The 14946-nt window shown below is 39.6% G+C and overlaps 1 protein-coding gene across 3 annotated transcripts in view; it reads right to left on the bottom strand.

Annotated features, from left to right (window-relative positions):
* Window positions 1–14946, bottom strand: part of NR3C1 (nuclear receptor subfamily 3 group C member 1) — a 119090-nt gene that overhangs the window by 102070 nt on the left and 2074 nt on the right. For 2 of the 3 annotated variants that reach the window (XM_045284514.1, XM_004696693.3), the window contains exon 2: window positions 11453–12658. In XM_045284514.1, the coding sequence (XP_045140449.1) occupies window positions 11453–12645 (1193 nt within the window). In that variant the 5' untranslated portion in view covers window positions 12646–12658. Of the gene's footprint in view, window positions 1–11452; window positions 12659–13959; window positions 13982–14946 lie in introns of those variants that run through there. The other variant, XM_045284515.1, reaches the window with a different exon arrangement.

Below are 14946 nucleotides of genomic sequence, written 5' to 3'. Positions count from 1 at the left end.
ATCCCAAAGATATTCACAGCTTTTAAACATCTTCTTTAGAACGATTTACATGGGTTTCTAAAAATACCAAAATCCAAGCCTTTCGGTCCAATCCCAACTCACAGAGACCCTACAGGAGAGAAGAGGAGAAGAACTCCATAGGCTGTAATCTGTATGAATCAAATGTCACAACTTTCTCGTACAGAGCAACTGGTGGATCCAAACTGTTGACTCTCTGGTTAGCAGCTGAGTGCTTAACCACTATGACACTGTGCTCCTTTCTTTCAATTTACTGTCAACAAAACATACATTCTAACTCTGGAATTTGTTGAAATATGCAGTCACACAAACAAGGCTGGCAACCCAAGCTAAGAGGAAAAAAACCAAAAATTCCTATTAACCAAAAACATTTAGCTGTTACTATAATATAATGAAAAGATCGCTGGTAGTGCAGTGGGTTAAGTGTTGGGCTGATAGCTGAAAGGCCAGCAGTTCAAATCCATCAGCTACCCTGCAGATACGGTAGTCTGCTTTGGTAAAGATTTATAGCCTAAAAAAAAAAAAGTAACCTCAATCCTATCAACCTGTTCCACTGTGCACTATAGGTTTGCTATGAGTTGGATTCTACTTGAAGGTCATGGATTTGATTGTTTTAGTATAATGAGTCCAGTTTTCTTTTATGGTTTACAAGGTGGCTCTGATGGCAATTTCAAAAGAGGAAAAATATGCATAGCCTCTCAGGGTGAAGAGTTAGAAGTGTAACATTCATTATGACATTTTTATGTAAAAGAAATAAATCTCATTATTTTATAGATATCTTGTCCTTCCTTATAAATCCAGCATAACTAATTTCACATAAAGAGCTTAATTGTTAAAGTTTCCATTTAAAAACACTCCCTGCAAACTTAGTAAGTTATGTTTTACATTGGTATGCTTACCAATTTATACTGCTAAAGCTTGTTTCTGTACATGATTCTTTTTCAAAAAATATGCATGTATTTAACCCATCAAATTTGTTTAACTGCAATAGTTTTCACCCATTTGATAAAAAAAGAGAAAAATTAGTGGATGAGTCAAATTTTATAATCCTCCCAAACGTATGCATTTAGGAAATCTTTGGTATCCAGTATTCATAAAGCCAGAAGTTACTTTTCACACAACTCAGCTATCTAAATGTGAAACAATGTCAAAGTTGATAATATAATTCTCATTTTCAGATTAAGGTTTCTCAATGACTAGAAATCTTTCCTATTTTGTTGTTTACAAATATCAGACAAACAGATAAATGGGATACTCTACCATTTGACAATAAAAAGATCAACAATTTGGTCAAAGTTATCAGCGTGGCTACCAAAGTTAGATGGTACATCTAGTATGAAGCAAGCAATTCTATTGAAATGCTTTGCCGAAGGAGCCTAAGAAAATGCCAGCCTTGACAAGATTTCACTGTTAGAATAATTACCTTGGCACTAAGGACTTTTAAGTACGGTCGTCTTTATGAAACTGGCATCCAGAGCCCTGCAGGAGCTACACGTACTAGACACTGAAGAAGAATTCTTAGTGCGTGGTAAGGAGGAAATGCCCATACCACAGCCACCAATGCTCTAATGGACCTAGCGATGAGGTGGAGGCTGGCTTGAGCTGAGTAGTCTTGGCAGAGCTTTCAAAATTCCACCTTGCATTTTTATAATGCTTTTTAATTTTCAAAGTAAATACAGACGCACAAATCCTGCCAGGCAAAAAGCTGGGTGTTATCACTGTTTTACAGAAATTGGAACTGCGACAGAAAGCAGTGAGTGACTAAACAAATACATACAGATTGCATAGGCTTGATCTCACTTCTCCATTTATACAATGAGTCTAAGGTTGCACTATTGACAAATAGGTGCTAACGGGCCCACGAGGCACACAAATATTGCCAGTATTTTCCTTCAGATCAGTATTAAGTTTTACTGGCTATTCTTTTCCTCTTTAAATTTTCCACCTGTAAAATGAAAGAACATCTGCCTCTGTCCTATTGAAATATTTCTAGAATCGGGAACTTGACATAGAAACAAAAATAAAAACCCTTATAACATTCTTAAGCAGTTCAAGTGAGATAACTGCACGCAAAGCACTTTAGCAAAGTGCTGCTACAAATACCCAGGCCCACAGCCATCAAGTTGATTCCAACTCAGAGGGACCCCGTAGGACCGAGTACAACTGCCTTTGGGTTTCCAGAGCAGGTGGGGTTGAAGCACCAACCTTGCAGTTAGCAATCCAACATTTACCTAAGAGCACCACCAGGGATCCTTTTAGTGCTTTACAGAAGCAGGCTGTAACATCTTTTCCTGCAGAGCAGTTGGGGGGCGGGGGTGAGTGGGTGGGTGGATGGGTGGTGGTGGTGGTGGTGATGGTGGTGGTGTGTGTGTGTGTGTGTTGTTGGATCACTGATTTTTCAGTTGGGAGATTAGTACTTAACCACTATGCCACTAGGGCCACTGTCACATAATCATTATTGGGGGAGGGGAGGGGGTCTTAACAAAATTTAAAGTAAAGAACATACTCCCTGCCATCAAGTCAGTTCTAGCTCACACACACTACACAGGACAGACTAGAACGGCCTCAGTGGGTGTCTGAGACTGTACCTCTACTGGAATATAAAGCCTCCTCTTTCAGGAAAGAACATGGGCCTGTGTATTATTAAAATCTAGACAAATCCAAATAACTTGGGCTACTCTGTGTTGACCACCTGTTTTTTTGCAGCCTCTAGAAGTGACCTAAAAGTTATGAGAAAATTGCTGTAAGCGTCTCACTGCCATCTCTGACTCATAGCTACAAACCCAGTCTTTCTTCCAAGGAGCTGCTGGTGGTTTAGAGCGGCTGAACATGCGAATCACAGCCCAACGCCTAACCACCCTACCAGGCACTTAGTAAACCAAGAATTAGTATATTCAACTTTGCTGCACTACTAACTCGCTCTGTGACCTTGATAAAGACATTTCCATAGGCCTCATTTCCTCATCTCAAATATGGGGGTGGGTGGTGGAGGAGCTCCCAAATATCATGGATCTAAAATGACTATAAGAACAAGCTGTGAGAACTTAAGAACCCACCTTCTGGGCTCTATCAGGAGTAGTATTTACACAATACCTTTACTTGTCCTTAAAAGGTGCTCTGGTGGCATACTGATTCCACATTGGTCTGCTAACCTCAAGGTCTGGAGTTTGAAACCACCAACCACTTGTCATGAGAGAGATGGGGCAGAACGACAGTCCTGGAAACTCACAGGAGCAGTTTCACCCTGTCCTACAAGGTCACTATGAATTGGCAATGACTCAATGGCAATCAGTTTGGTTTATTTTTTTTCCCAGTTTGGTGTTTTGGTTGTTTTTCTTGTAGTTGGCTAAAACCATCTAAATTATTTTAAACCATTTTCTTATAAACACGCTAAATCTGAGTTTCTTCTTTGTCTTATTTTGGAAAAAGAATCAGGGAACTTTGTATATCATTCTCTACCCCAACTGTGTTTCTTCACTAAAGATAGTGGCTAAGAGGATTATAGAATCCCCTGCTCCCCAATGCACACACACACACACACAATTTTGGAAGCAATGTAAAACAATTAAATTTCCTATAAAGAGGTTATATTTTATTCTAAATATCTGATAACCTAAACTTGTACATTGTGAAAAAAAAGTTGTAGACTGGATCAACAGTCTTAGAACCCCGGTCTCCTGGGTTTTAGCATAGTGCAGATTTTTCCTACTCTTGAGTAACTAAGCTGAGTGGAAGAGATAAGAGAGTGGATAAAAGTGCACCAAAAATTGCAATATAAACAATCGTACAATGGAGTGTTTACCCACAAAAAAACAAAAGATTTTAAAAGATTTAAAAAGGAATTAAAAAGATTCGTGCAATAAAGGAAAACCATATGCACAACACAGCCAAACCAAAGACCAAACCCACAGCCGTGGAGTCGAATGCTGATTCATCCCGACCCTACAGGTCAGACGAGAACACCCCTGTGGGGTTCTGAAACGGTCATTTTTATTACAGTAGAAAGTCGTATCTTTCTCACTTGAAGCGGCTGGTTGTTTTGAACTGCTTACCTATGTGCAGCCCTGTGTGTAGCAGAGCGTTCATGTTCAAATGTGATGAATAGACGCTCATCAGTCACTACACTGTCCCAATCCGCATGAAATAAATCACATATAAAACTGGATGTCATTTCATAATAGTTTTCAAAACTTGGCCATTAAATATACTTTCATAATAGCCATGACTGAACATTATTGTGGAAAATTATGAAATCAACTAGAATAAAGGCTAATTTTATTACAAAAATAAATGAGCTGACATTTATCACAATAAGCTCAATATGTCCCAAACAGTTCAAACTCTTGAAGCTGGTTCTTGAAATTATAAATCACAAAAACTGGAAATTTAAGATATATGTTAAATATCTTCAACTAATTATGTCCCCATATTTCTTCTTCTCCCGATATGTACTTTTTATTTCTGGTGCCCTACAGTCTGAATGAAAACTTAATTCTGAAATATGAGGTATTTTCACGAAACTTGCTATATCATAGACCAGCGGTTCTCAACCTGTGGGTCGCGACCCCTTTGGGGGTTGAACAGCCCTTTCACAGGGGTTGACCAATTCATAACAGTAGTAAAATGACAGTGATGAAGTAGCAACGAAAATTATTTTATGGTTGGGGGGGGGTCACCCCAACATGAACTGTATGAAAGGGTCGCGGCACGAGGAAGGTTGAGAACCACTGTCATAGACTATGAATCTTGTTGAAACTTGCTGCACGAGAGAAAGCATTTTCAAGCATGCAGAATTAATCCTCAGGTTACTCTGAGAACAGACGTTTAAAGATGCAGCTTTACCAGGAGAGATCAATAATATTTAAACTAGCCCAGAGATGACATTAGGGAATGACATACTTCCATCAGGATAATTTCCTTTAAGGATTACAGTGCAGTACACAATCAAACCAAATCCATCAGTCAACTCTGACTCACGGTGACCCTGTGCAACAGTGTAGAACTGCCACATCGTTCCCAAGGCTACAAATCTTTACAGAAGCCAACTGCCGCCTCTTTCTCCTAAGGAGTGGCTGGTGGGCTCCATTCACTGACATTTCAGTTAGCAGCCAAGCACTTTAACCAGTGCACCATTAGTGTAGGATCCCTACACTGCAATAGAAACAGCTTTAATTACTGACTAACACTTCCAGAATCCCATAATTTATTCTACATATGTACTATTAAATAAGTTAATTTCCTCAATATTCCAAAAGAAAAGTACACAACCTATGGAAATATATTACTAAGAGTTGTACTTCAGTCAGATGACAATATATACAATATAAAGAGGTTATAACAACATAAGACACATCATTATCTCAATGATATTTCAGTCATTATATTTTCAATAATTACATAGCAGCTTAAGTTTTGAAATGGGACAAGTATGTATATGCCCTTAAGCTGAAATAACCTTTTTTTTAAAAAAAGCAGAAACTAAAATGCTCATTCTATTCTCTTTGGTAATAAACATAGCAAAAGACATCAAAATTCTATAAAGTTAGGAATTCCCTTGTCACAATTAGCTTTAGCGTTCTACCTCAAATGAAAGAAATAAGAATTGGAATCCTGGTTGGTGCAAGACATAAACATAGCCTGAAATTTTCTCTCTTCTCAACCCTCTCAATTCATGTCAGCTAGTCCAAATAGTTGGTTTTTATGTTTCTTGAGAGTACCACACATATCTTGCCCCAGTCCACAGACTGCTCTCTATTACTCCACTCCCTATTCTTTAATATTAGTTCCACTGGAAACTGTAGTTTCCATGGCATTTATGATGGCACTGAGAAATAAGGAGACAACCTGTTCAAGTAATTATATCTGGTGGTTGAGATAACTGTCTACAACCAATTGTGGACTACTATAAAGTTATTTTTTAAAATGTACTTTAATATATAAACTTGAGGGGGGGGGGACCCAACACATTATTAAAATCACAACCAAACCCAACCGTCATGGACTGAACTGTGTCTCCCTCAAATGTGTTACATTGGCTAGGCCATGATCTTTCTATTTTTGTGTCTGTCTTCTATTTGGTGAGCTGATACAATTCTCCTATTTGTGGCAAATCCTAATTTGTTGTGAAGGAGGCAGGATTAAGTTGTGTTAAGAGGCTCTGGTTAGGTTTGGTATGTTAATGAGGTAGGATAATGTTTAATCTATGGGATTAGGTTATATCTTAAGTCATCTCTTTTGAGATATGCACAAGCTAACAGAGATAGAGACGTACCACTCCCAAAGAACTGGGAGCAGAGCTTGTCTTTTGGACCTGGAGGCTCCTGAACTAGAAACATCCTAGACCGGGGGGACGGTACCAGGATGCAAGGAGATGGCCATGGATCACCAGGAACAGATGCTGAAAGGAGACAAGGGCTTTCCTTCCCTAAAGCTAGCAACCCTGAATTTGAACTTCCAGTCTCCAAAACTTTTGAGAGAATATATTTCAGTTTATTAAAGTCAACCACTTAGGCTTTATCTCTCTTATAGCAACACTCTGCCACTAATCAATGCCCACTTGCTGCAACCCTACAGAAGCTAGAACAGCCCCTGTGGTTTGCAAGATTGTAACTGTTTACTGGAGTACAATGGCCCATGTTTCCCCCTTGGTGCTCACTGGTGGTTTTGAATTCGTGACCTTGCCGTTAGCAGTCCAACTTGAAATCACTAAACACTGGGCTCCCTTTTAGCTGCACTAGGATAACTAAGCTAACCATGTTAGCATAGACACGATCACTCAACAATTCAAAGAGAAAGGATTCATTTAATGGATAGATCTGTTTTTAGACTAGAAGTTCTCCGTAGGAATATTTTTTATTTTTTCTGAGAAATACAGAGTCCAAGGAGAAGTCAGAAGAAAAAGGCAGTTGCCTCTGGGGCTACAGAAACAAGGTGAGCGTAAGCTTTTAAACTCTTCTGTAAAGGTCAATAAGTAATTGATTTCTTTTTCCAGTTATAGCTTAATTCAACATAAGTATTTCTAGAAAACCCTTTGCAAGAGGATTCACCAATATATAGTTCCAATGACTCAGAAACATGTAAGCAAGTGCCCTTTAATTTGGCACATACCTGTAAATACTACATATACAATTACTTTTGATGAAAATATTACCAGATGTCCTCAGAAGGGTGCAGAACCAACCTTATTTTGCCTATTTAAAACACCTTTTTGCCTATTTAATATACCCAAAGATAATAACACATGAGAACTCGCTGCCGATTAAAACTAGGTGTAGTCATTAAAATAAGAAAATATGTTTAAGTTTTAAACATTATGCCCCAAATCTATGTAAATTAAGAATTCCAGGCAAAAGTAGGCTATTTAAATCAGTAGGCCAGAGTAGATTTAAAACTTATATAACCAACCAATTAATACAGATGCTCTTTACATTAGACACTCATACTAAAATAAACTCGGGTTGATCCATCTCTTCACTAAGATAGCAACCCAAGTTTATTTTAGTATGAAGCCTGTTAACAGTTAAATTAAAATCTTGCCTTTGGGGGCAGGGGGAGGAGGGGCTTTCAAAAAGTTTGGAACAAAGGAACTAAATAATGGAATTTTCCCACAATTTTTGAAGCTCCCTCATATGAATATATTTTGCATTTAACCTATAAGGTATGTCTTTGAATCCAAGTTTTCATAAAATGTACAAATATTCAATACTGAAAGTGGTCTCATTAAGTAAATTATCTGTAACATTAATCAACAAACCAAAAGATTCTGAATGCTAAGTACGCTACTCTTTATAAAAATGCAATGCTCTAATCACAGAACTATGAGAGGAAGTAATTTCAAAAGATGTGGCCACATGCTAGTCGCACATTTCTGTCTCCATACTAAATTGAGATACCTGAATATACAGTGTATTTTGTCTTATGGTTTGCTTTCCTCCCTTTGACTAATAATTTACTCATAACGAAGTATAAGATTAAAAAAGGAGGGAGAAAAAGTACCTTACAAGACCATAGAGCAAGAAATAGGAGGCGGACTTAAAAATGTTTATGGAAGGGAATTAAGAGAAAATGGATATTTTCTATGAACTTTTTGATGCCGGTCATAAATAAGTACCCATGAAAACTCTCCTTCAATATTCAGAAGTCACTTTATATGAGTGACGCTCAGAAACCTTAACTCTAAGGGACATCAAAACAGCCACTGCTGGGCCTCTTGGATGGAGAGGAAAACTTATCTATTAACAGCAGTATAAATCGTAATATAAAATTTCTTTATGGCTCCTCCATTTGTGAGAGAAAGCATTCAAGATGAAGCTAATTTTCGAAAAATGAGTAGGGCAGAATTTGCTTCCCTCCTCCTAGGTTTATACAGGTCTTCTTTTTCATTACCTTCATAAAGTTAAATACGGGCACAATAATGAGATGTTAAATCTGCACAAGTTTTAGTTGCTTAATTCATCACCATTCATCACAGTGCTACACAGCATTTAGGACTGAGTTCACAAGGTCATCTGGCAGCCCACCTCTCATTACTCCCCTTCCCTTAGAAGACAGTCAACTTTTTCACACTAAAATCCCAACACAGTCATTTAACATAATAAAACTAACTCCAACAGAAACCATCTACTTCTTTGAGCTGTCTCTGCAACAGTTTCACCATCGATAAACTGAAGAAACAATGTTGACTAAAAAATTATGCAAAAATGTACTTTTATAAATGTGACAAAATTTATGGTAAACTTAACTGACTTCAGTATTTAAAAGCATATTAAATTAGAATGTCTAGTTCATTTAATTAAAGGAGTTTTAGCAGTAAAAGATTTATTTTATGACCCTAAGTCAAAGCCTTAAAAACCGCTTTACTAATTTTACAATCTAATATAAACTGGGTATCGTGACGCACTGACACAGCTGAAGGAATCCTCTTCCCCCACAGCAATAGGCTTTTGTTGTTGCTCTACCTGTTTTGAGAAATAGCAATGGTAGGTGTAATATTTAAAAGTCAGCCATATTATAATTGATATTTTTATCTAAAAAGAATGCCAGTGGATTTATTTGTAAATTTAATAGCTTTTCTCTCTTAAATCAGGTGGTAAATTTTCCATCCAGCTGTGCTCTCAACAGGTGAATCACTAAGGATCACTGGTCATGGCTAACATTTGGCTAGAGTCAAGCAACACAGAAAACAACCAATCGGAGTTACATTGATTACATTGTTATTTGGAAACAAAAGACTAATTCAGTGATGAGCAGAAAAGAAACACTGTGTCCGTTTGTTTGGAAGAAGCTTTGTTCTGAGCAATCAAGGGTTCCCAATGCTAAGTTCCTGAATGTCATAAGCTATAACATTTTCAAACGTTACCGAGTTATGCTGGAGAAGATATTAATGCCTGTTCTTCAGGACACAGACTAAATTACAGTTCCAAATCACACAGTGGCATAAAAAATAATTTCATTTGACAGTAAAGAATTTCTAAAGAGTCACATCATTATTGCTTTGCTTAGTTTCATACGCTGTTATGAGGCTCAAATTAAAAATATGTGAAGACACTTTCTGTGTCAAAGTACTATAAAGGTTAAAAGCATAAAAATGAAAATGATCTTCAATGATTTAAGGATAATTATGTTCATCTAAGATTTATGCGCCATCTCCCAGATCTTATAGAGCTTAATGAAAGTTCATAGTGAATGGAAAACGATGTCTCGTTTTTCTTATAGTAAAAGAAATGGAAGCAATACCATGGTGATTATCAGGACAACATGCATTCATAATCCCATAGTGTTTTCTAAGACGCATTATTTTTCTTTGGACAGTATAAATTTTTTACAAATCAATTTAATAGTGTCCTACAGACAGCTTAATCATATTATCTACACTTGCTCTTTTAAGAGAACCAAACACGTTCAGCTATGAATTCCACTGACAAATAGTTTAAAACTGAAAATAATAAAACACGGCATGTCTTTCAACATTTAAAGCAAAACTGTTGTTCTTCCCCACTCGCCCCAAAGCAAAATTGTTTATGCAACAGAACATCCCAATCTCCAACTAAATACATTTTAAACCTTCAATTCAGAAAAATAATACAAAGTGAAAGTTTTATTTATGAAGATCAGCAGGTACTTTAGTTTTTGCATGTCTTTATAATCTAAAGGGTTTTTTTGTTGCTGTTTGAGAGGAAATAAGTCTTTTTGAACATTGCCGAAGTCTAATTTTTTTCCCTCAACAAGAAAAATATACCAATTAAAGAGGAACAGAGCTACTTTAGTGTTAGGGTTATTCTAGAGTTATTTAAGTAATCCACAATGACTAGTTAATGGGAACAATGAACATCACTTAAAAAATGGAGCTAACCGGTTATGTACAAATAAATCATTGTGTCTAATATGTCTTCATTCAAAAAGCCGCTCATTAATCAATGTCTGTCTACAATCCATGTTTACTTTTTCCTTGAAACCTACAATGGATATACAGTCCAACACTTATCTGAATTGGGACTGGGGACAGAGGATGGGGGCACTTAACCCCCATCAACCCATCCCTCTAAATGATAAGAATATTTTTTTCTGGAGATAACATTTTAGTAGACGTTTCTGAGGCCAGACAGTAACTGCCAGAATGCATATAAATGACTGAGTCACAGAGAGGTTGGGAGGGGGGAGTAGGTGTTAGTTAGATACAGAGCAGAGAGAAATCAAAAGACAGGGAGAGTGGAGGCTTAACAAATCTAGCCATCAGTTAGCTATTTGAGAACTTGAGAGAACATTTAAAAGTAGAATTTTGTACAACACTGTAATCCATTCCTTTTTTAAAGAGACACAGCAGACACAGCTTGTCTAATGTAGGTGGGATCCCTGGGGTCAAGCCCAGCATTTCTACTGTAGTGGTTCTCAACCTTCCTAATGCTGCGACCCTTTAATACAGGTTGTGGTGACCCCCCCACCCAACCATAACATTATTTTCGTTGCTACTTCATAACTGTAATTTTGCTACTGTTATGAATCAGGCGGCCCCTGTGAAAGGGTCTTTCAACCCTCAATGGGGTCGCGACCCACAGGTTGAGAACCAATGGTCTGGCGCCCTGCTCAAGTTCTTCAACAGAAGGTTGATTGCTGGCACGTGTAATTTTTAACCTTTAATCTCCTGTTGCTAATGCTTCAAACAGTTTTTACATAAAATACCTACAAGTATATAAAACTATTTTAAAATGTAAAAAACCTTTAACCATGTCAATGGAATATGAACCTCAGTATTTCGGGAAGAAAACTTGAAACAGTTATGCGCAAATTAATCACTTAGATTGGCTATCATATCTACTTTCAGAAGTCCACTTAAACCTATCCACAGCAAATCAAACTGAAAAACACATACAATAAATATTGAAATCTGAGTCAATCTGTCTTAGCTTTGAGAAACAAAAAAAAGTGTTAATCTTACCTTGAGTAGCCATTAGAAAAAAGCGACCGACTAGAGAAGTTCAAAGTCCCCAATGAAGTCAGGTTGTCATCTCCAGATCCTTGGCACCTATTCCAGTTTTCTGAACCAACAGGAATTGGTGGAATGACATTAAAAACAGGCTTCTGATCCTGCTGTTGCGGAACGGATGCTGTGTTCATGTCATAGTGGTAGATCTGTCCCCCAGAAGTACTCACACCATGAACAGAGATGGCGGATGCTTTATTACCAATTATATTTGCTCCAGAAAAGGTTGACTGACAGTAAACTGGGCCCAATTTCTCTTGTTTAATTACCCCAGGAGTGCAGAGTTCAATGAAATCTTCTTTTTCTGTTTTCACCTGGGGCAATGGCACGCTGCTGGGGCTGGATAAGATCAGATCTCCATTATCCTTAAGTTTCGGTTTAGTGTCCGGTAAAAGAAGAGGTTTGCAGTCCTCATTTAAGTTTTCTTCTAAAAGGAATGGATCAGACTCTGCTGCCAAAGGAGAAAGCAAATAGTTTTCATCTATCAAGAGGTCTGATCTCCAAGGGCTCTCATTTGTCTCCTTACCTGGGGACCCAGAAGAAAACTCCAAATCTTGCAAAATGTCAAAGGTGCTTTGGTCTGTGGTATACAACTTCACATTGGCACCATTGGTGCCGGTCTGGCCCTTCAAATTTTGCTGTTCTGAAGACCCATCAGGGTGAGTTTTGGGAACCTCTTTTTCTGTGGGGGCAGCAGAAGCAGCGGAGGATGCTGAACTCGTGGGGTTCTCTGGAACACTGGCTGACTTGTTGAGGTTTGCGATGCTTTCTTCCAGAAGCTGAAAGTCTGTTTCCCCAGAGGAAAGGCTGATTTGGCCCTGCTGTGGGAATCCCAAATCATTTCCCATCACTTTTGTTTCAGTTTCTCCCATATACAATCCCATTGAGAGTGAAACTGCTTTGGAGAGATCTGGCTGCTGTTGCACATTGCTTGCTGAGCCTTTTGGAAAATCAACCAAGAGTCTTTGCTGCTTGGAGTCTGACTGGGAAGCAGCAGCCAGTGAGGGTGAAGATGCAAGAACCTTCACAGTAACTCCTCCCCTTACAGTTTTATAGAAGTCCATCACATTTCCTCTCCCCCGACCACGCACACTGCTGGAGGTTTCTTCTCTGCTGGGAGGCTTGCTTAATGATTCTTTGGAGTCCATCAGTGAATATCAGCTACGAAAAAGAAGGGGGCGGGGGACATCATAAGCTATAAAGCCACACATCTTTGAGATCCAATTAGTTAGGAAGCCCTGTTTAATCAACCTTTTCGTTAACTCCGAATCTAACTCCTTTTTAACGGAGGAGTAGTTTTCTATCTTTCAGAATAAAAATGTCATGTCCTCAGCTCCCATTCAATGTCCTACATTTAAAAGTACAATGCAGTCCATTTGCACAGCCGAGGGCAAAATTATAAGGTACTACACTAAGACTGGCTGGTACCTAACAACAATAAGCTCTACTTATTCATCCGGCAACTCACAGAATGTTAATCATAGACATTATCATTCATTACATCTGATTATTCTAAAGGTTCAAGTTGATGTCAATGTATTTAATTACAAATAGAAAAGTGTGAACATTAAATTTCCTGCCTCTTTCAATCAAGGTTGTTTGGTTTCTGAGAACCAATACACAAAAAACTTGGCAAATACAACTCAGAAATCCTCTATCCCAACAGACTCCCAAATTTCTCTCCTACCACGTAGTCACACATCTAAGTCTTTTACTGAGACCTCCTCATGAACCATGCACAATTTATGTGAAACGTAACAATGTAGATCTGCTAATCTTCCTACAAGCTGGGAAAGGCTCTCATTTTAAACTCATTTCTGACTGAATGTGCCTAACACGGTCTTCGAATTTTGGACTAAGCCAATGAAATGTGTTGTAGATAGGACAACCAAAATTTAAATTTCAGAAAATCAGAATAGAATATGTAGTAGTCTCTCATTACAATTTTTGCTTACTAATTCAAATATAGCTGGCTCAGTTCTTACAACTCCCAATACCATCTATATGAAGCTACATTTTTAACTGCTGAAGATCCCCATAATGAAATACTATTAATCACTAATATATATTTTCTTTCCGAATTATTAAAATACTGAAAAACGAGGCAGGTGGGTGAATGCAAAACTGTAAACCAAGTAAATCACAACCAAGGTAAAATAGCAATGAAATGCTCAGGATCATTTTTTCTGCATTCTAAACTCGCCCCAGTTTTCAGCATGTTCTCAAGAGGGTTAGGTTGCCAGAAGGTTGCTAATAATCAAGATGTTTTCATAGGCGGACATTTCGTAAAGCACATTTGGGACATCAAAGTAAAATTCCGCCCAGTCAGAAGAAACTTTTTCCTGGGGAAGATGTTAAAAACCATTAGCTTCACGGGCCCTCAAGGAAAGGGGAATGGGCTGACGGTGGGAAGCGGAGTGGGGCTTTTGCACCCCTATGTATCTTAAGGGCAAATTGCTTACCCGCCCCTCCACCGCACAGATCTCTGAGCACAATCTCCGAACGCAAGGCATCAAATGGAGTTTATTGAATTTCGACGCTTTTTTTGACAGCTACCTTCCAACCCGAAACCAAAACAATACTCCACGCAAAAACAAACGGAACGGTTCCTCAAGCGACAGTAACCCCTGTTTCCATTGCAAATAACCCTCACCGCATTAATTGGCCCCCAAGCACCTTGCCAAGGGGTCTGCAGCGGCAGGAGGAGGCTAGCTGGGCAACTCCACACATCCAACTAGACCATGTCAACTGGACCATGTCAAAAATCGTTAGCACAAAGCGACCGCGGTTAAGGAGGCAGGGTCTTTTCTAAGAGGGGGCCCACCAAACCCGTCGGGCGCAGACCGGTGCAAAGCGCTCTAGCAAGAACCCTTTGGGGGAGAGAAAAGTGCGAGGTTCAGAGCGAAATGCGTCCAGACCTGTTGCGTTCTCCCTCCGACACGCCCACTCGGACCCGACAACGACGCTCCGAGTTGCAGGCTGTCAGCCCTGCGTGTGGACACGCTCACTCCCCTCACCCAGCGCACACTCGCCACACGCCCGCCAGAAAGGGACGCGCCGGGGCCGCCGCGGGCGCCCCGGCCGCTGGGGCGCACTGGGAGGAGTGGAAATACGCGGGTGCACAGAATCGGACCCGCCGTTGCGTGTGTATACACACACACACACACACACACACACAAGCACACACACACGGGGTGGGGGTGGGGTGTCTGGGCGTCCCCCTCGACGGGAAAAGGGGGGGGCGGGGCTGGAAAGGCGGCCAGGTCCCGCACGCCAAGGAATCGCAGGTCTGGAAACCGGGGCAGCTGGACGGGGCCGGAGCTCAGGTTCCTCCCCCGGAGCCCAGCCAAGCGACGGCGGCGGAGAGGAAGAGGCCAGCGCTGTCACCCGCGCGCTGCCCTTTCGTCACCCTCGCCCGGCCCCGGCCTGCCCCCACCCCCACTCCCAGA

Source organism: Echinops telfairi, unplaced genomic scaffold (assembly GCF_000313985.2).
Source record: "Echinops telfairi isolate 266 unplaced genomic scaffold, ASM31398v2 ScPeMD7_7469;HRSCAF=8507_0, whole genome shotgun sequence".
NCBI classification, from domain to species: Eukaryota; Metazoa; Chordata; class Mammalia; order Afrosoricida; family Tenrecidae; genus Echinops; species Echinops telfairi.
This window is presented reverse-complemented; position numbering and strand designations above follow the sequence as displayed.